This window comes from Colias croceus, chromosome Z, assembly GCF_905220415.1.
Source record: "Colias croceus chromosome Z, ilColCroc2.1".
Taxonomy (NCBI): Eukaryota; Metazoa; Arthropoda; class Insecta; order Lepidoptera; family Pieridae; genus Colias; species Colias croceus.
In genome coordinates, this window is record NC_059568.1 from 11,777,684 (window position 1) to 11,805,625 (window position 27,942).

The 27,942-nt window shown below is 33.4% G+C and overlaps 2 protein-coding genes across 2 annotated transcripts; one reads left to right on the top strand and one right to left on the bottom strand.

Moving 5' to 3' along the window:
* The first annotated feature begins 1,953 nt into the window (after window positions 1-1,953).
* On the top strand, window positions 1,954-12,483 carry LOC123705081 (staphylococcal nuclease domain-containing protein 1). The gene is made up of 10 exons (XM_045653685.1): window positions 1,954-2,097; window positions 2,453-2,574; window positions 3,938-4,241; window positions 4,351-4,521; window positions 4,700-4,925; window positions 7,158-7,374; window positions 7,482-7,685; window positions 9,236-10,211; window positions 10,316-10,555; window positions 10,905-12,483. Exons 1-10 carry the CDS (start codon window positions 2,047-2,049, stop codon window positions 11,076-11,078), a joined length of 2,685 nt encoding a protein of 894 aa, XP_045509641.1. The 5' UTR covers window positions 1,954-2,046; the 3' UTR covers window positions 11,079-12,483.
* A 6,358-nt stretch (window positions 12,484-18,841) lies between these two features.
* On the bottom strand, window positions 18,842-23,358 carry LOC123705231 (protein ABHD13). The gene is made up of 5 exons (XM_045653928.1): window positions 22,979-23,358; window positions 22,550-22,778; window positions 21,839-22,032; window positions 21,562-21,722; window positions 18,842-20,947 (listed from the first exon to the last, which is right to left on the bottom strand). The coding sequence occupies exons 1-5, from the start codon at window positions 23,109-23,111 to the stop codon at window positions 20,657-20,659; spliced, it is 1,008 nt and encodes a 335-aa protein (XP_045509884.1). The 5' UTR covers window positions 23,112-23,358; the 3' UTR covers window positions 18,842-20,656.
* Between the last annotated feature and the right edge of the window lie 4,584 nt (window positions 23,359-27,942).

The window sequence follows — 27,942 nt, forward strand, 5'->3', positions numbered from 1 at the left end:
AAGAAAAAATTAATTGTGAGTTTTCTCATTCGCTTTTTGAAAATTAAAAAATTTCTATGTGGCTTGAAAAAATGTGTATAATTATTGGCCAGTATTAACCAACCTTCTTCCACAAAAAATCTTTGTTGGTTTAATAGGTCTAATATGTATAATGTACCTAGTGGCTTAGATTACAAAATATACTTTATTTTGTAATCTAAGCCTAGTGGGTTGTGCAATGTGCATGCTTATTGCTAACGTAGACCATTCAGTTACGCCCTTTTAAAAACGAAGAACACTCCTAAGTAATGCCAATGCCAAAAGCATTAAATCTACGCTCTAAGCAATGCAATGCCACAATTTGGACGAATTAACCCAGAAATTGAGAGTAGCAGAAGAAACAATGAAAATAATATAAAAATAACTACGTTAAAAACAACCGGCTTCAAAAACGCAAACGTAAAAAATAAAAAATATTTGATACTTAGGTACCTACTTAGCTTAGGTATTATTTATTACACAGTTTATTACTACATATTATTTAGATGTGCTATTTACTAAAAAGGTTTGATGTCGGTGCACGGGCTTAATACTAAGTGATTAGTATACCTAGTTATGATAATGTTTCATCGCTATCCAATTTATATGTATCTATACGTATGTACAATTTATTATACGTATTCAATTTCAGCTTTATACGCACAGTTTATACGTATTCAATTTCAGCTCAATCGGTTACCGGGAAGTAAATCAAAGTTACTTGCTACATTTCAATTAAGTCAACGAGATCAAATAAAAATGCTCATGAAATAAAAACTACTGGGCCTATGCCCTATCCGAATAAAATTTTTATGGGACCATTTCGACACCATTCCGCATCAAACAAAAAAAGAATCACGTAAATCGGTCTAATCGGTGTACATACATAAAAAAAATATATACCGGCCGAATTGATAACCTCCTCCTTTTTTTAAGTCGGTTAAAAAGGGTGTTCAGACGTTTAAAATACAACTTTTTGGGTGATGTCGCACTTACATTGAGCAACAGGGGGATTATTTTAAAAATTTCTTGTAATTAAACACATTGTTATTGGTTTTACTTTGTTTTTATTAATCATCAAAATTTTGCACTTAGCATAATATATTTTAGATTTCAATTTTTCGATTGAAGCCTTATGAATAATTTAATGAAATTTTCATAATAGCTACCTTATAGATAGAGCAAGTTTTAAAAGCCAACGGACCTTTTTTATGTGATTTTATTTTTAAGCACACAAAAAAAACACAAACAAAAAAAATCGCTAACATACGTGGCCGTGGGGGTGATTCCACAGGCTGATTCGGATAGCCCTATAGGTCCTTTACCTCCCAGCTTCAGTATAGCCCTACTCTTTGAGACACCCTGTATATCTCTATCTCTATCCGAGATAGAAGATAATATTATTATTATATTCTATATTAATAATACCTATTATCCGAATACTAGCTGTGCCCCGCTGTTTTACCCGCATTGCTGCGCTCTTATTGGTCTTAGCGTGATGATATTTAATATACTAGGTATAGCGAAGATGTTAACCACCTTATGTACCTTACTAATATTGATGCGAAATTTGAAGTAAATCCATACAATACTTTTTGAGTTTAGCCCTACTATACTATATATTTTGGCAACGATATCGATTAAAGATCACGCCCCAAGTATACTTGAAATAATTAATAATTTATATAGCTATGAGCAGTATTGTTACATAGATATTAATTTTAAAAGTGGAAAATCTGGAAAATACTTTAATTTCTATAGAATGCACCTGAATGCACGTTTATAAGTGACATTATAATGATTTTGGTTGAAAACTTTCACAGATAATAAATATATTCAGTATCTGTTATAAAATGTACTTAAAATTTGTTATGACAACATTAAAATCCAACACAACCGTATTTTTGATAATAGTAACACTGCAGGCCCGCCACGTTTCGCCAGCCCTGTTACTTTGGTCGCCAATCACTATTCGACAGTCGTCAGTAATTTTTACCATCCACGTCTATACAGTTAAAATCATTAAAAATGAGTGCCCTAACACCAGCACCTGCTTATAAAATTGGAATTGTGAAGCAGGTAATTTAAATAATTTTAAGATTAAAAATGAAATTTCTAATAGGAGTCGAGTTCGTGATACCTCGTGCCGACTTCATGGTACCTAGTTTGCCTTGTTGGCACCGCATTGATAACTTCCAAAATAAATATCTAATGCAATTAAAAAAAATACGAGAAAATAATTACACGATAAACATTCCAGTAATTTTCCTTTGGAAACATACATTTAACAGGGTAGCATTATGTTAATAAATATGATCAACCAATATTGTGGTTGATGCCATTAAATCTAGAAACTATTACAGTTTTTGTTTGTTAATATTTAACTGTAATTACTGTAAGCTTCGTAATTGCTTAAGATTTATGTTATTTATAGGTTTTATCGGGAGACACGATCGTTATAAGAAAGCAGCCGCAAGGTGGACCTCCGCCTGAGAAAGTCATAGCACTCTCAGGGATAACAGCGCCAAAACTAGCTCGTCAGAGGACTCCTAACAAGTAAGTCATCATTAAATTATAGAAATTTGACTGTTTTCTTATGAGTTTCATACATACTAAACATACTCCGCACTAGTAAATTACGAAAAAATCTACTGTTAAAATATATGCTATGAATATTCCTTTAATAATAATAATTCAAGTTCTACCTATATTGTCAAAGAATTTGGGTTCAGGTTATTATAAATTTATTATTAGTTAAACTAAAGTAAAATAAGTGAAAGTAAAAGGTTTTTGGGCTACTTTTACTTCATCACAGCTATCTGTTACAATTATTGTATAAGGTGTCATATTATGAATTAAGAAACTGAAAAATTTGATTAATTAAACTGGTTTACCTATCTCTAGTAGAATTGGAGGAATGCAGTTATTGCACAATTTCTTACTGAACAAATACTAATTATTGTGGTTATTAGACTCACTGTACAACAATCATGTTACCTAAAATGTAAATTAATAAAATATTATTAATTTGATGTTAGTTAATTACCATTTTATTTACAATGTGATTGTAAACCATATTGCCTGGCTATATTTTCAACTTGGCCCAGCTTTGCTGCTATGCGAATAATGTATCATTTTGATGTTCATCTTCATGATGTTGTTTTCTTCACCTGTATGATATACTAATTATTTAGATTTTCTTAAAGGATATGATGATGAATGCAAATAACATGTTTCATAATTATAATAATTAAGAGTTATTTTTTACTATTATCAGTAAATTAACTGTAAAATCGTTTAAATGCCAATTGTTTGAATATTTTGAAATGTGTTATGTTCCCAAAACTCCACAGATCCAGATAGAGATTTCTGGTATAGCTACTTACACCCAGTCCAAATTTTCTATGAAAAGATTTCATTATCCTTATTTTTAATATTCCTTAATCTTATTAATATACATATTATGTGAAAGTATAACACAATTGGACAAGACAAGGAATGTCTTTATATAGTAACAATTATAAGTGTAGGCTGAAAAGACAAACAATGATTATAACCTGTATTATGTTAAATGCGAAAAATGTAAATAATATGGTGATGGATAATATCATATCAATATTAAATTGAGAAAGAAGTTACATGCTGACTTTACTATTTGTGCTTTGTGCTATTGAATAAATGCTTCATCTTGGATTCAATTGCAGTACACTTGTAATATAAGCTTTGCATGTGCCTGCTATTTATTTCATGTAAGCAAAAAGCGAATGCATTTAAGGCTAAAGGTGTTTTATAATTATTATACAATAGAAAGATTTATAAATTCTGTAAATTTAATATACTAAGAGGAGTTATGCCATTGCAAATTGATACAAAAATATTTTTAACTGTATCAGACTTTAATATTGTTTTGAATTTTCAGTGACAATGAAACACCAGACGAACCCTTTGCTTGGGAAGCACGTGAATTCCTCAGAAAGAAATTGGTTGGCAAGGAAGTCATCTTTACAGCTGAGAAGCCACCCAACTCAGCAACCAGGGAATATGGAACAGTATGGGCTGGTAAAGACCCCACTAAAAGTGAAAACATGAATGAGGCCCTGCTGGCTGAAGGTCTTGCTAAAGTTAGAGAAGGGGGCAGGAATATTCCCCAACTTAAGAAACTGGTTGAAATTGAAGATATTGCAAAGTCTCAAGGAAAAGGTGTTTGGGGATCAGACCTTCAAGTAAGACACCATTTTTTAAATTCACAAATTTTATAACAAAATGTTATAAGTTTCCCATTCTAAGTGCAATAATTTTCTTCCAAGTATTAATATATTTCTTTTTCTTAAGAATCACATCAGGCACATCAAATGGTCCATTGAGAACCCCAAGGCTTTTGTAAACAAATTCAATGGACAGCCCGTAAAAGCTGTTATTGAATATGTAAGAGATGGATCTACTGTCAGGCTATGCCTTCTTCCTGACTTTATCCCAATCACATTGATGCTTTCTGGAATCAGAGTAAGTATTATTTTCATTATACAACCGATATTTATATTGTATTTAATTTAATAGTGTACTCATCTTCACATTGATAAAAATAAAATTTGAATAATTGAGTTTCATTTCATATTTAAATATTAATTGCAAATAAGATGTGTAAAGTTAACAAAATTAAATCTTATTCTATGAATCTTAGTGCCCAGCTGTTAAGCAAGACGGTGAATCTGAACCTTATGCGGAAGAAGCCCGCTTCTTCCTTGAGTCTAGACTTCTGCAGCGTGACGTGGAAGTCATCCTTGAATCTGTCAACAACAACAACTTTGTTGGCACCATCCTACACCCACAGGGAAACATCGCCGAGGCGCTGGTACGCCAAGGTTTCGCTAAGTGTGTAGATTGGTCACTTGCAGTTATGAAATCAGGTAATAATAAAGCCCTTTATTCTGAAATCAGTAAACAATTCAACATAATCTAACACTATACATAAATAAATTTTAGTTTATTTTACAATATGTCTCTAATTTCAGTGTGCCTGTTGGCATAGGCCTCCTCCAAAAACTTCCACTGGTTTCTGTCATTTGCCACCCTTCTCCACTTTGCACCTGCCGTCAGTTTCAGATCGTCTTCCCATTTTACTTTTTGCCTTCCTCTATTTCGTTTTCCATCTCTTGGGTACCACTCTGTTGTAGCCTTGCTCCATTTCTCATTTTTGTCACGCATCATGTGCCCTGCCCATCGCCATTTTTGTTTGTCTATTCTTTCGAGTATATCTGTCAATTTCGTTTTCGATCTTAGGGTTGTGTTTCTAATCCGATCCTGTCTTCGTGCGCCTGTCATACTTCGCTCCATTGCCCTTTGACATATGGCTAGTTTTTCCCTGAGCGATTTGGTCAATGACCAGGTCTCGCAGCCATAAGTCAGACACGGCAGTATACATGTGTTAAAAGTTTTTGTTTTTATCGCCATTCCAAGGTCTTTAGACTTCATTATTTCTTTTAGGGCCCAGTACTTTTTCCACCCAATAGCTATTCTCAGATTTATCTCTTTTATATTTTGTTCTGTGGTAGAAATAACCTGTCCCAAGTATGTGTATTGTTCGACATATTCGAGATGTTTATATCCAATTTTTATGTTCGTTTTTTGGTCATTTGTCATAAGTTTAGTTTTTTCGGCGTTCATTTTTAATCCGACTTTCAGACTTTCATTGTTTAGGCCTTGAATCATGACTTCTAAATTTTTGGGATTTTCCTCGAAAAGGACTAAGTCGTCCGCAAACCTGAGGTGGTTCAATTTTTTTCCGTTTATATTTAGACCGAAATTTTCCCAGTCTAATTTTCTGAAAATATTCTCAAGAACTGCCGAAAATAGTTTGGGTGAGAGCGGGTCGCCCTGTCTCACTCCTTTCTCTATGTTGAATTCTCTACCTAGAGACTCTAATTGGATTCTGGCTTTACTGTTTGAGTAGATTTTTGTAATGATGTTAATGTATACTGCCGGTACTCCTTGTTGTTTTAATGTCTCCCATATGTACTCGTGTTTTATGCTATCGAAGGCCTTGGCATAATCTATAAAGGCTATATATAAGGTTTTGTTGTATTCATTGTATTTTTCCAGCACCTGCTTGACTGTGTGGATATGATCTAAAGTTGAAAAACCTTTTCTGAATCCCGCCTGTTCAATCGGTTGCTGTTCGTCAAGCATTGGGGTGATTCTATTTAGTATAAGTTTTGCAAAAACCTTGTATACATTTGACATTAGGCTTATGGGCCTATAATTACCAATGTCTTCCTTATCTCCTTTTTTGTATAATAATATTATGTGGGATTTGGTCCATTGTTCTGGAATATAGCCACTTGTCAGGATCTCGTTGAATATCTTGGTCAGAACTGGTACTAACTCTTCCATTGTTCCTTTTATTAATTCGTTAGTTATTTTATCTGGCCCTGGTGCTTTGCCCATCTTTTGGCTTGTAATGGCCTGCTCCACTTCTTTCTGTAAGATGTTAGGAATAGTTTCTTCGTCATCTGTATTGCAACATTTACTAACTTTGGATGGTTCTTGTTCTGCGTATAATTGTTGATAGAAATCTGTTGCTGCATCCTTGATAGTTTTTCGCTTCGAGGTGGTCTTTGATCTCTTTTTCAGTCTTGTTATCCACTCTTTACCTGTCTCTTTTAATTCACTTAATGCTTTTTTAACGCCTCCTGTTCTTGATATATGGAATTCTGAGGTTTGTAATCTTTTCATCTTTCGGTCTTTCCTTATGTTCTCTCTTATTTTCTTGCTTAGTTCTGTTATAAATTTTATGTTTTCTTTCCCTATTTGGTTGGATATTAGTTCTTTTCTTTCATTGATTAGTTCTAGAGTTTTATCACTGAGTTGATATTTGTTGTGGTTTTGGTTTCTGTTTGTGGTCGCATATTTCTGTAGCTGTTTTTCAAGGTGACTATATTTTTCTCTCACGTTATTTGCACCACTGATCTCCATACCTTCACTGATCTCCATACCTTCATGAAATCAGGTACATTGTATATTTATTTATTGATACGCACCTGTGATACGCACATAATAGAACTTACATAAATTTACAGTCACAGATTCTAAGTTCAAACTGTGCTGTGAGTATAAGATGTCTATAAGGATATATTTTCTAGGTGCATCCACATTAAGAGCTGCAGAGCGTGCGGCTAAAGACGCAAAGCTCCGGATTTGGACCAACTACACAAGCAATGCTCCCGTTATTGCTGCAAAGGACAAAGAATTTACTGGCTTAGTGATGGAAGTGATCAATGGTGATGCCCTCGTCGTGAAAACATCAAACAATGTACAGAAGAAAATATTCTTGGCCAGCATAAGGCCACCACGTGAAAAGTACGTAATATAAAATTTCTGTAATTTATAATATTATGTACAAGTTTATTTAGAGAAAAAAAAATATTAAAAATATCACATTTGACATAAACATACCTTTGTTATAGGAATAATACTGACGAAGAGGGTAAACAATCTCCAAGACCAAAAGGATTCAAACCCCTTTATGATATCCCCTGGATGTATGAAGCTCGTGAATATCTCAGGAAAAAGTTGATTGGAAAGAAAGTGAACGTTACTGTTGACTATATCCAACCAGCAAAAGACAATTTCCCTGAAAAAATCTGTTGCACTGTTGTTGCTGGGGCAACGTAAGTAAACACAATTAAAAATATATTTTGAATAAATGTTTATTGAATTTGATATTTAGGGCCGATTTTTCAATCCCGAGATAAACAGTCTAATAACTACCCCTCGAATAGATCTATTCAATTATTTATCTAACTCATAACGGCTCGCCTATTTTTCAATCGTGATTTATTCCATGAATAACTATATGACCAAATATTTCCATATTGGCAGCTCTGCTCTCGGAGTGGCGAAACAAACATATTAAATTAAATAAGTCAGGTTAGAGCGGGATAGAGTCAACTCTTGCGATCACAGCTTGCAATTTGTCAACAATCGTCATTATGACACATGTCAGGAGTGCATTTTAAGTTTGTCTTGTGTTCTATGATTGTTGATTGTTGTTTTGATTCGAGCGAAGAGTTTTGATTAAATTTGTCTTTAAATTTATATATTTTACGATGGAAACGACATAAAGCCAGTGTTCGGCAAATTTTCAATGGCATGGTCATCAATACTACCAAAAACATCATATAGAAACTATATTTATACTACAGAAAAGAGCCATACGCTCTATATATAATTTGCGTGCTCGAGACTCACTAAGTGATCTCTTTAAGAATACTGGTATCCTTACTGTACCGTCGCAGTATATATTTAATAATATTTTATATGTACACAATAACGCTTATTTACACACAAAAGTAGGAGATAGACATTGTTATGACACAAGAAACAGAAATAAAATTGAAATTCCATTTTTCCAGCTAGCTAAAGTTAAAAATTCATTTAAGGGTCAAGGTATATGCTTTTACAACAGAATTCCTCATAATATTAAAGAGTTCAGTAGTTCTAAATTTAAAACTTATATAAAAAATGTACTAATTCAGAGAGCCTATTACAGTATTAAGGAATATATGGACGATAAAAACCCATGGAGGGTTGTCGCGTAAAAACCACAGGACAGTTCTTTGGCATATTATGATTATAATGTACATATAATGTATTTTGTAAAATTAAATTGTAAAACTGACATGATTAAAAAGAGCAACTATGGAGTTTCTTGCCGATTCTTCTCCGTAGATACTGCTTTCCGAATCGGTGGTAAATGTTAAAATATGTAATGACGTTTCAAAAGTGCTTCTAAAAGAAGTCTAATTGAATAAATAAATGTTTGAGTTTGAACATCAATTTCAATATGATTTTAATTGATAATAATTATATAGAAAGAGGCTTAATTGTTAAAAATTCTATGCTCTATGTTATTACATACGAAAATATCCCAAATTTGACGTGTCAGTTGTCAAATCAAACGCCTATTCGTCGAATAGCGCGCTATCTGGCCGTTGGAGCGGCAGATAGATTTATTCCTCAAATAACGTAGTTATTCGATAGATAAGTCTTATTCGTCTATTGAAAAATTGAATATTTTGTTAACTGAAGAATAAAGTCTATCTAGCTGTTTATCTGGGCATTGAAAAATCGGCCCTTATTGTTATAAGGCATTCAAATTTCTATTCTTCAAAAAATATTTCTAAACATATTTTGCTCTACATTATTTTTATTTTTACAGGAATATTGCTGAAGCACTTGTGAACAAAGGTTACGCTACAGTCGTCAGATATAGAAATGACAATGACCAGAGAAGTTCCCACTATGACAAGCTCTTAGAAGCTGAACTGAAAGCTCAAAAACTAGGCATCGGTGTTCACGCCAAGAAAGATATCCCAGCCCACAGGATGCAAGATACCAGCGGGGACTCAGCTAAAGCAAAGAAATTCTTCCCATTCTTGAAGAGGGCTCAAAAAACCGAAGCGGTTGTGGAATTTGTTGCAAGTGGGTCTCGCATGAGGATATACATCCCTAAAGAATCTGTGCTTGTTACTTTCTTGCTCGCTGGTATCAATTGCCCACGAGGCGCTCGTCCCGCGATCGGTGGTGGTGGCATTCAAGAGGCTGAGCCTTTTGGCGAAGACGCCTTGCAGTTCACTAAAGAAAAGTGTCTACAGCGTGATGTCATAGTTACAATTGAGGAAATGGACAAAGCTGGCAATTTCATTGGCTGGCTCTGGATCGACAATGAAAATATGTCCATTTCACTGGTGGAGCACGGCCTGGCCTCCATGCATCACACGGCTGAGTCGTCTGAATATGCGCGACAAATTAAGACAGCTGAAGAGAATGCGCGCAAAAAGCGTATCGGTCTATGGAAGGACTATGTAGAGGTGGAGAAGGAAGTCGAAAGGGAACGCGCTCCGATGCAAGATCGTATCGTCAAATACGATAAAGTAATTATTACAGAAGTCACACCTGAAGGAAGTTTCTTTGCTCAAAATATTGATTTAGGCACAAAATTGGAAAGCCTTATGGATAAAATTCATCAGGAATTCAAGAATAACGCTCCATTGCCAGGTTCGTTTGTCCCTAAACGGGGGAACATTTGCGCAGCTCGCTTTTCTATGGATGAGCAATGGTATAGAGCTAAGATTGAGAAATTGGCTGATGACAAGAAAGCTCACATTCTGTACATCGATTATGGAAACCGAGAGGTAGGCTAAAACAAAAACAATTCATATAAACAATATTTATTTAAATTTTGACTGCATTTAATTAAAATCTAAAACTATATAATTTCATATTCATATAATTTCAGGTTGTTAGCCACAGCCGCTTAGCGTTACTGCCCGCGGGTACTGAAGTGGAGGCTCCCTATGCTACCGAGTATGTGCTTCTCGGAGTCAAGTTCCCATCAGACCCCGAAGACAGGCTAGAAGCAGTCCGAGCATTTTCTCTGGATACGCTGAACAAGAAGCTGCTTCTCAATGTAGAAATTCGAGGCAGTCCACCAGCTGTGACTCTTGTAGATCCGACAACCAACTCTGATTTGGGCAGGGTTAGTGATTGTTTAATATTAAGATGTGTTTGACTTATTTGCTGCTTGTTAGTAGATATAGACATTCCCTCCCCTTTTGGTAGTGAATTAGTAGTTCCATTTGATATAATCCCAACATGAGAATATTTATCACATAATAAATTTCCTTTAGTCATTATTAAATTTAATTTTATCACAATCTATACAATCACTAGATAACATGAATAAGCATGATAATTTCTTTGTCACCTTTTATAAAGAGTCTTCATTAATAAATAACACTCATGATACGAATTGAGAACCACATTAATTAACAAAACGTCCTATTATTGTATAACAATGTGGCATAACGCAATGTGTTGGGTCGCAGAACCTGATCAAGGAGGGTCTGGCGCTGCTGGAGCCGCTGCGCGACTACCGTCTGGCGGCGCTGATGGGCGAGTACCGCGCGGCGCAGGAGCACGCCAAGAGCTCGCGCCTCAACCTGTGGCGCCACGGCGACATCACCGACGACGACGCGCTCGAGTTCGGCGCGCGCCGCTAGCCCGCGCTCTGGTACGACGCGACCGCGTCGCCGGCGCACACGCAGACCTGCGCCACCTGCATGTCGCCGCACATCGAGATGATCATCTACACCGTCATCTACGAGTTCCTCTAGACGCGGCCGCCCAGTGCTCCCCCGTGCCGAGGATTTTTAATGTGCACCGTTCGCGTGTTGACTTTTCGCCCCTCGACATCTCCACGACGCACGTGAGATCGTCCCGTTCCGACTCCCGCGGACCCCCATCGGGTGTTTACAGTGTATCAATGGATTTTGAATGTACTCGGTTGCGTGTGTAATTTTAATCTAAATAGATATTACAATTTTTGAAATTATTCCTTCGTATCCAGTAAGCTGCCCTCGACATCTCGTCGCGCCGCACATTTAGACGTCATCGGCCACACTATGCGAGTGTGCCTCGCGACTGTTGCGTTCGTCGCCGCAGTCGTGAGGTGCGTGTTCGTTCTTTTGTGTCTAACAGTTTCGCTATGTTTCAAACTAGTACATTGGCGTCGTACATTGGATAATCGCGACACTGTTTACACTTTCCATTTGATAAGTTCTATTTTATGAAAAAATGTTTTTGGTGGTAGTAAACTTGCGTTGCCGTGTGCACGTTTTTGTGAATGTGCGCGTACAAGCCGTTACGAAATACGATAGATTATAAGCAAATTTTTAAAACGGTTATGACCGTTTTTTCATACTTTTAAACACTTTTTTCTACATATTTTATATTTTCGATGATTAATATGATCTTTATACAAAGTTGTCGAGTAATTACATAATAATATATGGATAAAAAATAGATATATTTATTGTTGTAATTTATTATTTGGATCATATAATAATATGCATATGAACTATGATGAAATAGTTGTTAGAAAAGTAGTTGAGATGGAAAGCAAATGTTCTTCATTACACATTGCTAACAAACGGATATCGTAGTTCAAGTGCTTCTCTATCCATGCTGCAGATGTTTCTTTTTAAATGTGTCCTTGTTATTTCTTATACACTATTTACCGATTTAGATGGTATATTTTTATCTAGATGTATTTACTCAGTTTCAATTAGACGCATAATGTTAGTTAAGTGTGATTTGTCTAAATTATAATAAGTCTGAATGCATTAGATGGTACGGGAAGACGATTATTGTATAATATTACATTATTGATATACATGAAGTAGCCTATAATAGTGTACACGAGTACTTGCATATTAAAATATTTACACTTCGTATTTCGTACTTACACTTAAATTTACCTACCTCTCGTGCTGAGATGATCGATTTTTAATAAACTGCATAAACATAATATTATCAACTTAGGTTATTGATTAAACATTTGGGTACCACACGGTGCGTTGATTGTTAAAAATATCTTGGTATATTAAATAAATATTTAAGGACTTATAAAAGTTGTTTCTATTAAAAGAACCAAGCATCAAATTCATTTTATATGTGTTATTTGACCTTTAGTGTATAGCAAGCTTTATAAGTTTAGTTATAAAAATATATTATCTTGTATTTACTCCTCGTTAAACCAGCAAGAAACAGTAAAGTTATCAAAGATTAACCCATAAACTGATTTTCTAGTTACAGACCTGTGTTAGAGACGTAATTTTTCATTCTACACGTTTATATAAAAAATTCGCCTATATATATAGTCCATTGAAATGTTACATTTTTTTGGCCTGACCTTGCATTTATTAGAGGACGCAATTTTATTTTTTGGATGTGTAGGGGGGTTCAATGTGAAGCTAAAACCAAGTTTGTGGGGTCGCCACCCTTGTCCCACGGCCGCCATCTTGAAAATAGTGGTTGAAATGGTTTTTACGATATATCTCTTAAACTATTTATCTGATAAAAAAAAATTGTTAACATTATTTGTTGCAAATTAAATTCTCTACAACTTTGCTCCAGTAACTTTTTGTCGTAGAACTATAAATAAAAAATTTATAAGCGAAAATGTTCAGAAATTAGAGCTATTTAAATGTTTCGATAAAATTGTTTTTTATCATTTTACCTTAGATTACAAAATAAAGTACAGATGGAGCATGACAACCGCCCGTCGCCCTTGTCAAAGAAAATACGAAATCAAAAACAAATACGTCGCTGCACCAGTGCTATAGCGCATATAGTGTCATGAAATATGTCAAAAAGGGTTTGCAATTTTAGTAAAAAAATGCTGTCTTGTGATAATAAAACGCTGTAAAATTTGTTCCCGAAAACAAAAAAAAGATGAAACATCGTTTCACAGGTTTTCTGTAGATTATTTGGCTGATTTATTTCTATAAACGAATAATAATTTTACAGATATGAAGGAATACAAAACTTCAACGTATGTTGCCAGTATTTTGAAAATGAATTTGCCATTTTTATTGGTAAAACGGTAAAATGATTAAAGGATCTTCAGGGTAATGCTGTTGGATTTTTCGATCGTGAATGTGATTATTTGTATAGTGCACTAAAGGTTCATGATAATTATTAGATTATTTTAATAAGCATAATACATTATTTTGTTACTTTATAAAGCTTAAAAACGTCATAGTCGTTTTCGCTAGCGATTTAATTTATGTGAACTCCATGATGGATATGATGAAAATAAAGTGTGCCGTATTCTCGACTAAAAACTACCGCTATTCTTATTCATATATTATGAAAAATAAAAAATTATATAATTATTGTAGTTAATATTGAAACTTTTTTTATGTAATTTATTTAATAAAAAATTGAATACAATTTTTTTGTCCATATATAACTTTAGTAGGCAGGTACTTTATGTATTAAAAGAATTTAAATAAAAATTAAAACTTGACTTCTCATTTATGTATATACCCTACGTCACTACCGCCACTAACATAATAATTCAGATCATTGCAATGAAACCTCACAACTCAAAATCGGTCCAACGGTTTATACTGCAGGGCGTGTCAAAGAAATATTATTCATACATCCATAAACTCGAAAAACATAACCCTCTTTTTTCCGTAGTCGGGGAAAAATTTGGGAAATTTTTCAATATCTGGCAACATTACACGCACACAGAAGCACCGTGTACGTACAGTGCAGCGGCGAAATGACAGCACACATAGCTTTATTGAAAATGACGATAAATTATTCGGTTTAGTTCGGCAACGCTCCATCTGTCTTTTATTTTGTAATCTAAGCATTTTACGAAGAAATAATATCAGACCATTTTTGTAGATTGTTTTTCGAGGAACAACTTTTACATACAACATTTTTTCATTACGTCAATAGCTAAGGTTTTACAGCGCTCTGAAATGAGTACTATTTTTCAGTACTCTTAGCTTACGTTATACATATATTATGTGTGTACTAATAATTATTTGTCATCAGTAATTGTTTTTTTTTTGTTATTATAATATTTTTAATAATTAATTTTGCAATATTATTAATAATTAATTGTTGACTCTTTTCCCTACCACCCAGGAGGTAGAGTCTGGAAGCACGTTTTTTTTTACGTCGAAAAGCAGGGCTGAAATGTTCTGTTCTTGCAGTGCTGCATGGGAAAAGAGCCAATAGCCAATATATTATGTATAGTTAAGAGTACTGAAAAATAGTACTCACTTCAGAGCGCTGTAAAACCTTAGCTATTGACGTAATGAAAAAATGTTGTATGTAAAAGTTGTTCCTCGAAAAAAAATCTACAAAAATGGTCTGATATCATTTCTTCGTAAAATGATAAAAAAAAGTTTTATTGAAAAATATAATTATCTCTATTATCTGAACATTTTCGCTGATAACTTTTTTATTTATAGTTCTACGACAAAAAGTTACTGCACCAAAATTGTAGAGAATTTAATTTGCAACAAATAATGTTAACAAATTTTTTTTATCAGATAAACAGTTTAAGAGATATATCGTATAAACCATATCTTCCGCTATTTTCAAGATGGCGGCCGTGGGACAAGGGTGGCCACCCCACAAACTTGGTGATAGCTTCACACTAACCCCCTCTACACATCAAGAAAATAAAATTGCGTCCTCTAAGAAATGCAACCCCAAATGTAACTTTTCAATGGACTAATACGTGATGTAAGGAACACCGCGAATGTGTTAAGTTCCATTTATCATGATAGTACACAAACTTGTTATGAATAAATAGGTTAAAAACAAATATAATTAAATGGTTCAAGGGTAGAAATAAAACTACAAATAACGATGTAAATAAAATTTAATACAATTTTTAACCGACTTCAAAAAAAAGGAGGAGGTTATCAATTCGGCCGGTATGTTTTTTTTTTAATGTATGTACACCGATTACTCCGAGGTTTCTGAACCGATTTACGTGATTCTTTTTTTGTTCGATGCGGGATGGTGTCGAATTGGTCCCATAAAAATTTTATTCGGATAGGCCCAGTAGTTTTTATTTTATGAGCATTTTTGTCTGTAGGTATTTGTAAATTTTGCAAGTGCAAGTTTGAAGTCGGTTGTTTTTAACGCAGTTATCGCTTGTTCTTGAGGAAATTTTAAGGTTACAAGAAAACAACGTGTATAACTTTTATTTTAAAAATGGTTTATTTAGATTTCTGATCAGATAAAAAAGAACAAGAAATAATAAAATTGTGCTAATTTATTACAATCATATCCCCGTGAAACCATTCGGAATAACTTCATGATCTACTTTTTACAGTCGATTGGCCGTAAAGCATTAAGATACTGTAGGTATAGATACATTCCGATTTCTTAAACGTTCAAACTTTTCCAATAAAGGTATTTGACGGGATTCTTAAAAGCCACAGCGAAAATTAAGTTCCGCAAAGTTATACCTTTCTTTGGCTTGTGAATAACTCAAAGTTATTGATTGTCTGGTAAAAATAGAAAAATTACATGGTCACTTAGGTCTTAGTACGCAAGAGTGAACAATCGATAATTGTTACATATTTAAGGCTTTAACATCATCATATATTGACATCTATAATCCATCGCTACACGCAGTGTATGTAGTGTTTCAAATATTTGTCTGCTTATAAAGCCTCGTATATTTGAATAGCAAAAATGTTGAATCAACGAGATGCAGAGTTGCTGGCAACACTGAGTGTTGCAACTTGCAACATTCACCGTTGATACAGTCTGACGAGTCTGCATGTACCTAAACATCGCACCTTAGGAGCGACATGTTTCCAACAACATTCTCGCTCATAATAATAAAAATTTTTCGATCGTAAAGCACTCTCTGATGCTTCGCATCGTCGTGCAACAAATATTTACCATAGATAGGAACAAATTCAATATACAAATATAATATCTTAATGAATTATGAACCTTTTCTTGAAAAATATTATAAAGTATGTATAATGAACATTCCCAGCAAGTTAGGTTTCAGGAGGATATAAGGCAGTTTTGCAATTGCATACGCGGTATATACCAGCTTATATATAGGTAAACCAGAATCTGATGGCAATTAGGGAAATCAAAATTTTGAGTGTGCAACCCTAAGGAAAATGGACGGAACGATCTTGATACTGCTTATTTTTTATTTTGTCCTCAATATCATTAGTCACATTACATAAGTGGACAATACTGTACTTAATAATGAGATATCCACTTAATATTATGTAGGTACATACTTACATGTGGGTCGATCAACTTTTATTGGTCCGACGTGTACGGATCATGTCCCTGAAGGATAATTAATAAACATGAAATCATAAAGAGTTAAATTCGTTTTAATTATATTCCTTTTAATATTTTCTAGCATTATTGCGAACAATATTTTACTTGTTTTATTAATTTGTGCGTTGTTTCATGGTTGTCGAGGGACTAAATGCAATTTTCCAGTACTATCACATTTGTCCCCATGCCACAATGCATTAACAAACTTCGCATCACGAACACATACTATCACGACCATAAATACCAAATACACTCCTTGTTTCAGTACATAATTATTGACATCCAAACATACAAACCATTTTTTTTTTATTGGATATAATACGATTTTCAGGCATTTTACTTTTGTCCCCATAAATCACCTACATGACACAGGTCTCACAGACAACCGTAATTTAGTTATGAAACCAAAACACATATGGCGCGGTAGATTCCTTAACAACAAGCTAAACACAATAATTAACTGTCGGGCTCAAACGCCACTTTGATTTGTATAAAATCACGGCAACAGTCGTCCGAGCGTTGTTGGTGAGTGTGGGGTGGCTTTTTTGTCAGTCCGTCAGACAACTGTGATTAAAACGTAAGTACTTGATGCATTGTTATCAATTATACTACACGAGATGCGCTTTCGTCTATATTTTAGTGTGAGCTGAGATTAATATATAAAATAACAATAGTATTTGCTTGGCGGCTCAAAATTTAAAAAATGTCCCGCGGACAACCAGTCACTTGGTCAACCAAAGTGGTTGTACCATGGACAATTTGGTTGTCCCTAGGACAATAATTATATAAAACTTATACTTTAACAGTTAAATAGTTCATGTTTTGTTTATTACTCGGCTGTTTCGGGAACACATTTTTATTACGCGATTTTATGTCTAGTTTAATTGTAATTTTAACATTTCAAAAATCAAGACGCTACTACTACAACTAAGATGTCCCCATATGAAAATCACATTATACTTCATTCATTCAGTTTTATCGAGAATCAGTTCATTTTAATTAAGTAAAATCAATAATACGATACGTAACAACCTCGCCTTAATAGATTTTTTGTAAAAAATATCACTATTTCCGCTTTACTGAAACTTTTTTATATATGAAACATTATTTGGTTGTTCAAAAGACATCATTCGTTTCAATTTTAATAAAAATATTTCGTATTTTGGGTGTAAATAGAACAAATATCAAAATATTATTTATTATTTAATATTAGAAGAATTTGTTTTAATTCTTAAGGGAATTTAACATTTAAAAAAGTACTATTGTGTAAGTTGTCCAAAGGACATTATTTCCCGTGAATAGATCGGTTCGTGAAGTTAAATCCACAAATGTATTTAATCAACATCACTGCTGCTTATATAATCTTAATCTACGAAGAATTATCTTCTAAATGAAATAGTAAAATGCTGAAAATTAAGTAAAAAAAAAAAAATACGAGAAAATTATGATCGGGACCTTTAAAAATTGATTGACCCATGTATAATATAGTTACAATTATACATATTACTTTCACACAGGTAATACATATTATTATTTACACATACCTATATTTGTATATTCATTATCAGTATGCCATGTGAAAATATCGATATAATGATAATGTAGATCAAAACTGCTTATAATTTTTTATAAAGTAAAATAAAAATAAAATAAAACTATGTTTATTTTCGTAAGTATAAACAGATACACACATTATAAAATTGACTTGGACAGCTTGGACTTGAAGAATAGCCGTATTGGAAACTCCTGTAATAAGTTTTCATAAAATTATATTCTAATCAACAAACAATATTATAGTTACCTACATATAATATTTTTTAATTTAAAGTATCAAAACGAGTAAGTCCAATTTACCAATAAAATCTTCAAAATTTAAAATTGTGATGTGTTTGACCCTTCTTCATCGAATGTTTTTCTATACACATTATAAACAACACCTCTTGCTTGTGATCGCAGCGGCTTTTTCGACATTTTCGAAGATTTTTTAGACAAAATCCTAAAAATTATTCATCAACTGCAAAAAAGACAAATAATTTGACAACCAATTTGATAGTTGTCAAATAAGTTGCCACATGAAAATCTTTTATTTCTTAAATATAAATATGCCATCAGATTCTGGTAGACCTATAAAAATCTAAACCTCTTTATAATTATAATAATGCAAATGCAATGTACAGAGATTTACAACAATTATAAAATATTGTACAATAAGCGCGCATTTACGATTTTATCATGTTTCAGATTTTCTTCTTTTTTTTTGTACTATGATGATTTCGGCTCGTTCACAGCCACCGTTGCTTTGTGTTGTATTGCTTACTTGAGTTTTGTTTTAATATTCCACGGACGGTAATAGAAGGTACAAATAATGATTTACGAGCAGCTTGAGAACTAAAAGGCTTACAAAAATATTTTCAATATCATACAAATCTATAATCTCTAATTGACTAACTAGAAAATAATAACGTACTTTGTGCTAAGTATACGAGTTTCATATAAATCTATTGCCTGTGTGGTTACGGTGTCGCCAGTATAAGGCGATAAAGCATAATATAATGACTACTATTTTCTTCAAAAACAAACAACAAAAATAGTTTAATGATGTCGAGACAATCGAATTAGTCTGATATACATATTAATAACTATTGATCTAATGTAAAAATATTGTATAGAATTAAAAAGCATCAACTAGCTATCTAAGATCTATGTTAACCAAAACTTAAATAAATAAATAAATTCCTTAACTAACATGAAATATGGTGATATAAAGACATTACCTAGAATTTAGAATATTGGATGGAAAATTGTGATAACAATTATAGGAATTCTATTTATTAAAGTGCTATTAGGAATCTGATTATTGAATTACTTCTAATATAGCAATAGCCATTCCTAATTATTTATTTTTCTTACATTTTTATGTGCTATAATAATAATAATATATTGCTTTAATTTTACCAACATCGATACAATATAAATAGAGTAAAATATTATGCATTTTATTCAGGGTGTGCTCTCACTAGGCAAACGTCAACCTACCATGTAATCTTTTTAAAATCAGAGTATGTTGTGTTTCCCTTACGGATTAATTGATTAACCTTTATAACAAACTATACAACTGCAAAACGTCGATATCCTTTCTCGTTCAATTATATTTTTGTGTTTTAGAATATTGAGAATAAGTGTTATTATTAGCTGATTAGACAACAGATATTTCTCACTTGCCGAGTTAGAACACAGCCTTATACAAGAGGGCACTGACATATTTCCGATACTTTTACAATAAGGCATTTTACAATATTTTCTCTTCAATTATGATTTCTCGAATATAAAGCGCATACGAAGTACATACAATGAAAATACTTCCTTCTACAAAATATTTTCACTACTGTGAATATTGCAATTCGTGAAATCAAATACCTATAGGTTTTAAATTTAAACATCATGCTTTTGCTATAATATATTATGATGTTTAAAAAATCTCCTTTTGATATTAAATTTCGAATTATTGCTCTTACGACGACATTAAAGTCATGCTTAATATGAGGACTTTGCTAAGAGAAATGTATTTCATAAAATTTAACAATCTTAAATGTAACAATAAGTTAAATTTCCAAATCAATAATGTTTATGTCTTAAAAACAGGATAGACTTGGAATGTATAAAATGGCTCCAGAGTGGAGTACACAATTATATAAAGTATTAAAAAATATACTTCATGTACATCACTCTGAACAATATTAAAATAACAGTAGCAAAATGACTTCAATAAAATATTGTGCTAGCATAATATGCCAATAATTTAAGTCATTTATAAATTCTACGAGCTACAGCTAATAATTCCGAACAGGCAAAAAACGCGATTTGTACAAATGATCACACCATTATCGTATAACCTACTATCACTGGGATTTGTTGGCGAGAAAGTTTATAGAAAAATAACGTTATGCTATACTATGTGCACAATCTTGTGGTTTTTGTCTTCGTTGTCGAAAAACGTTGCTATATTATCTGGTAGAGGTGGGACATTGACAAGGAATTGTTGTATATTGGTGTAATAGTCTCTACACGTCCATGTGTCGTCGTGTCCACCTCCTGGCAGCTCGGCTAGCTTCTTGCAAACCGCACCACACCTGTGGTACAACTCTTTGGCCATTCGCGGCGGAACTAACCCGTCTTTCGTGCCGCATATCACCAAAGTCGGTGTTAATACCTGACCTATCTTCTTTAGCGACAAATACTGCAAGGAATAGGTTGGTCATATGAAAAAATGATTTTGGTTTAACCCGTGGGACAAAGTGAAAGAAGAGCAATGAAGATTGAAGGCAATTGGAGGAAGCCTTTTGCAACAAAGCAAACAGATTATTTTAAATGGTGTTTAATTGAAAACCTTTTTTTTATTATTATTATATTATTAATATCAATATAAAAAAAAATATAAAAAAGGGATTGCCATAATGAAAGAAGCTGAAGTATATAATAATGTAATATGAGAACTTATTTTGATTAGATAGGTAATTAATTCTGATATGCTCATTAAAGTTGCAAGCAATAAAATAATACTAATTTTGTTACAAACAAAATGCAACTAGATGGATCATCACAGAATGCACTGGGCAATAACATTCTTTTGTTCAGAAATTAAACTCTATTAAAACATTATCATAAACTTGGGGATTGACACTCTTTTTAGCATTAACTCATATCATATATCAAATACTAATGATAACAAAATTTTACTCAGGTATCAAATTATCTACACTACAACTAAACCTATCTTATCTATCTTGTAGTAAAGTTAAATCTTTTCACATTTGATAGCTTCAAAATTAAAAATTATTGACTAAATGTTACCTTGTTTTTGTGACAGAATTGGGGCAACCACAAGAGACACTTCCATTTCAAATAAATTTTAGCCATATCAGGAATACTTGTAAAAGTATTTTCAACAACCAAAGCCCATACTTTATTCCTGTTTTCCAATCTGGATGCCAGATCTATAGCAATAGCTCCACCTAAGGAAGCCACATTAATTTTTTATTAATTATGAAAATGAAATACAATTTGCACAGTAGCAATTACAGAATAAATCATAAATGTTGCAGAATATTGCTAAAATTGGATAGCTCACCTAAAGACCTTCCAAACAATAATATTTTTCCACGGTCAATATCACTTCTTTGCATGATATAATCAAAGGCAGTTTGTGCATCTATATATAGCCCTTGCTCTGATGGCATGCCCTCAGAGAGACCATAGCCTCTATATTCCACCATTAGAATGTTTATGCTCAACTTATGATAAAACCCAGACACATTTGCTAATCTAAAACATATGTAAATAGACATAAGTTGTAAAATTAATAGAATGTAATACAAAACTAGGTTTTAACAGCTTCTCTTTGGTTATAACTGTGAAAAGTAACACAAATTAAATATTACGTGAACCATTCATTTTGGAATGTATGGGAACTTAACAGTTACCTTTTTTTTTATAGTGGGGAAATCTTCCAAAGATACCCACGGCCCCCGGGAAGGAGCCGTGGGTTATGTTAGATTCTTACCGACTAAAACCCCACTGTGTTCCGTCGAGCCACTTTAATGATGGGGCCGCGGGTATTGATTAGAATTCTTCCGCGACCCCAACTGAACATGGTGAGGTAACTGAACAGTTACCTCACCATGCATGACATTGCTAAAGAATAGCAATACAAAGCAAAGATATTTGTATGAAGATGTGTATGTCTTTGTTTGTTTTTGATGCAATATAATATTTATTAAAAGAGATGGTGTGGAATAAATTGACATAGTAAATTATTAAAAAGTATAAAAGTGATACTGACCTCTGCCCCATGTTACCAGCGTTCCCATGAAAGAAAATCATTGTAGGTATGTGATTGCTATTTGTTGGCTGCTTAATTAAAAACATATGTATTTTTACTCCATCTTTACTCTTTATTTTGATACTTTCATAAGGCAATTTATAATTACTCGGTTGTAGGACAAAAGCTCTTGAATCTGGTGGGTCATTAGGGTAATACAGTAATAAATCTTGAGCATTGTAAAGGATACCTGTAAATGTATTTGATATTATTTTTATAGCCTTTTGATTACAGAGATGGCTCAGCAAAATAAGGTTGTTTTATCAACATTAGTAAATTGTTTAGGTTATAATTGATTTATGACAAAAGTTGTTTTATTTCAAAATGATACCAATTTAAATACCTTAATTATTTTTTTATCTCTTTAATAGAACATAGTTATATATTTACCAGATACTCCTAAAATGAACACGAGGGCAGCGATTGCAAAGCCATAAAACCAATACGTTATAACACTAGAAAGCAAAATAAACGCTGCTACAATCCATAGCTTGTATAAAATCACTCGAAGTATGTGACACATGTTTTTAATGCTTCGCAATTGTAATGGTAAACCATCATAAGAAGAATTTAAGAATAAAAGCAATATTTTTATTGCAATTCAATGCTTTAAATATTTCTAAATAGGTACAATATGGTCACAAATATCAACAACAACGAAAGTTCATTTTGGGGAAAACTAAAAGGAATACAAAAATATTTTAAAAACTATTATGTAAATAAATATACATAATTTTTTTGAATTTATGTTGACGTTCGTAGTTTGTCCACGAAAAACAACAACTAAAAACTTAAAAAGTGGCCATAATCTACTAATCTTTGGTAGTGGCCATGAAAGAAGGCCTACGGCGAGAGCTGGAACGAAATTTGACAGGTCATGAGTGAGTTTTTTTTTTTTTTTTTGGTTTTCATGCAAGAAGCTTAAAGCAGGCTACTCACGATTCAATTTCAGTAACAATCTGTAGACACAATCTGCAGTGAGCTGACAGATTGTGTCGTCAATAGTATAGTTGAGGGCACGTTGGGGGCGTAACCCAACATGTTGCGTATTGGATCGGCGCGGAAGCAACCAGACAAATTGTCTCAGCAGATTGTGTGCGTGTTGAAACGTGAGTATTGTGATTGCTCCAATCTCGGCTCAATCGCGCTGCCGCGTTAACTAAAAGGCCCTACTCACGGTTCAACACAACCAACAATCTGCTGAAACAATTTGTTGCAGTCGCGATTGAGCGTTCTCTACTCACGATTCATCCAACCCTCAATCTTCAAAATTCTCCATAATTTTAGTATATCTATATATATATTCTTTATTTTTTTTTTTTTTTATATTTATAGTGTACTCAAAATTCACCATTATAAACTCGATTCTATATACTATAAGCCAAGGTTTAAAAAAATAAGTTGGTAGTCAGTCCCTTAAACCTGCGCAGTTTCACATCTAGGTGGGGCCACAAGAAAAATAGCTCAATTATTACGGTACCGCTTTCTTTACTTTTCCAACTGTTTTATTTTATTTCTTTTTTATATTAAATAGTGTACTCTTTATAAATAATCAATTTTATTGTAAAGGATGAGATTATGAGGCGTGCACTTTTGGATTTTCCAAACTATTTTACACTATGCATTCCAAATTACTCGATTACCCTAAAAATTTTTCGCCTTTTATCGAATGAGCAAAACTAGCTTCAACCAACTTGTCAAATACAATACTCTTTTAAGTTTTCCTTATAAAGTGGAGGGCGTTTTTCGACTTCCTCGATCAAAGTTACGATCGAAAATTCCGAAATAAGCGACTGAGAATTGAGCGACGCCATTTTACAAAACACGTGCGGCCGACCATTCGCTGTCAAAGCTCGGAGCGAACTGAACATGAACTGAACTATTGGCCTATGTCCGTATATACATAGTAGTCTTTGGCCTAGTCGGCCGACTAAAAAATCGTCGTGTGTGCGCGTGTGGTAGGGAGCCAATACTGATTATACAGTCGGCCGATAGTTTGCCGACAGTTTAGTTTGAATTGAATCGGGAAGCCCATCAAACTTGTTTATCGGCCGATACCTAATCGTCATAGTGTGCGCATTTGCTTACATATGCGTACTGATTAAGAGCCCGACCAAACTATCTGCCGATAAAAAGTCTGTGGTCTGCGGGGGCTCTTATATTCGATCGTTTTTAAAAACAATATTAGAAATTACTTTTTTCTACAGTATTAACAATGTAATATTTGTTATACATATATTAAATCTTCGACACGGCGGGGAACACCAATATTGAATGTCATTGGGCGACAGCAGAATCAAAGAGTAAAGTAATTTGAATATAATGTTCGACACTGGAAAACAATATCTGAAGACGAGCCAAGCGAACAAGCGACGGGCACTATTTGACTATAAGGTGTAGAGTTTGTGAAGTTAGGCCTTGTAGAGTTAGGGCGTGTAGTGTTAGAAGCTTGGCTCTACATGAGATCTGATAACTTTTTGACAGTGCGAGTCATATGGGCTCGTCTTGGCAACATTTTACATGAAAATGTTTTTGGTGGGATGGTTTATGTCTTATCTGTATTTCCCATTTTCCTTTGTTTTCTGCGGTCAAATCATATTCGATTAATTTCTTTTTGAACTTCTAGGATAATAAAATTATACAGATGAATACAAATAAAATAAAACGATCCAATTACGAAAAAAATTTATTAGAAAAATTTTAATAGCGTAGTTGAAAATTTGGCTCAAAACCATCATCTCTCACCAACATAATTCTAGTAACTTGTTCATCTGTAAAATATAAAAATTATAGATAAATATTTATATCTAACACATAAATAATATTACCCGTGAACCGCTAAATCAATTGCATATATTCATCCTTTGCTTATTAACTGTAATAAAATATACAATGATGCACTTATTATAAGTAATATAAAAATACAAGTGATACAAATTATCCGTTCCGTCCTTAGTTTTAGTTCCGTCCGTTTCTATGATGTCTTAAAGATTTCTCAAAAGGCTTCGAATTGAGCAGAATTATCTTTTGGAGTGTTTTGATTAGAATTTTATTGCGCTTCACAAATAACACAAGTCTATATATTATCTGCGTTAAAAACAACCGATTTCAAATAGTTCAGGATACATCGCCCATTTTTGCAAGTGACCACTATCAAGCTAATTTTCCGTTTGTAGCTTTATTTTGATGAGACGCCCAATAATTTCGTGTACGAAAGTCTCGATTGTGGTAGCTAACAGAGATAACAAGGATAAAAAATTTTGATTTGATGGTTCTCAAATATTTATTACTAACTGAATGATTTTTTTTTGTTCAATCTCAAGATAATTACCTAAATTATTCGAAAAAATATTTGTCCTACAAAATCTATGGTTTGTTCAAAGAGTCCCCCTTTCCAAAGTGTATCGATAACGAGGTCATCATAAATGATTACTAACAAGCTGATTTTTTGTTTTCACTTAGTTAATGTTTATATAATTCAACAGACATATTGTCCTACAAATTGCGTAATAAATATTTGAGAACCATCAAATCAAAAAATTTTATCCTTGTTATCTCTGTTAGCTACCACAATCGAGAGTTTCGTACACGAAATTATTCGGTGTCTCATCAAAATAAAGCTACAAACGGAAAATCAGCTTGATAGTAGTCACTTGCAAAAATGGGCGATGTATCCTGAACTAAAACTTGCACTTGCAACATTTACAAATACAGACAAAAATGCTCATAAAATAAAAACTACTGGGCCTATCCGAATAAAATTTTTATGGGACCAATTCGACACCATCCCGCATCGAACAAAAAAAGAATCACGTAAATCGGTTCAGAAACCTCGGAGTAATCGGTGTACATACATAAAAAAAACATACCGGCCGAATTGATAACCTCCTCCTTTTTTTTAAGTCGGTTAAAAATATTACTAAACTAAAACTAATAGCTTTAAATATATAAAAACATAACGCAGATTGATATTTTCTTAGGATATTTGTTATCCAATAGATTTATAGGATTTTTAAGAACACAATTAAAAATTATCCTCTTGAAAACACACAATTTATATTTATTTTGATAGAAATATTATTTATATTTTTTTGGTTTTTATGGCATTCAAATGCTTTATAAATATAAAGAAAAAATTCGATCACGAGGCGGGCCTCGAACCCGCTGTGTCCCTTAAGACACATAAAACTGAAGGAATAGAATAAATTCGATTGCTCAGGCGGGTCACGAGTGGCTGAGTTGGTTAGGCATCCGCCCCGGAATGGCGCGAAAGATGCGGGTTCAAGTCCCGCCTCGTGATCGAATTTTTTCTATATATTTATAAAGCATTTGAATGCCATAAAAACCAAAAAATATAAATTCAAGAAAAGGTCGTGTTCCATCGTTACAATATTGTATTCACTGAAAAGTGCTTCATATTGGTTGAGATGTTTGTTAAATCATCTCAATAGATGGCGCGCGGTGTGTCCCTTAAGACACATAAAACTGAAAGAATAGAATAAATTCGATTGCTCAGGCGGGTCACGAGTGGCTGAGTTGGTTAGGCATCCGCCCCGGAATGGCGCGAAGGATGCGGGTTCGAGTCCCGCCTCGTGATCGAATTTTTTCTATTCTTTATAAATTTATATTTATAAAGCATTTGAATGCCATAAAAACCAAAAAAATATAAATTCAAGAAAAGGTCGTGTTCCATCGTTACAATATTGTATTCACTGAAAAGTGCTTCATATTGGTTGAGATGGTTGTTAAATCATCTCAATAGATGGCGCGCGGTGTGTCCCTTAAGACACATAAAACTGAAAGGATAGAATGGGCGTTTTTCCATTACCCGGCCCGGCACCGGCACCGGCGCCGGCGTTGATCAGATGAGAGATCTCTTTGAGTGATGCGATTAATGGACCAGATAGTGTGCAGTGGCAACAAACAATCAAAGAGGAGTTGCAATCATTTAGTGATCTAGAAGCTTGGGAACTCGTAGAAAGGCCAGTGAATAAAACAATAGTGAAGTGCAAGTGGGTTTTTAAAATTAAATATGACTGTGAAAACAAAGTGAGGTATAGAGCGAGACTTGTGGCGAAGGGTTTTACACAAAAAGAAGGTATAGACTATAAAGAGACCTTTTCACCCGTTCTCAGATATTCTACTTTGAGACTTTTGTTAGCTTTAAGTGTAGATAAGAACCTAGATTTAATACACCTTGATGTACCTACTGTCTTTTTAAATGGTTCATTAGATGAATGTATCTATATTATGGAAATACCAGCTTGTTCAAATATGCCTAATTGTGAAAATAAAGTACTTAAATTAAAAAGAGCGATATATGGTTTAAAACAGTCAGCCAGAGCTTGGTATAA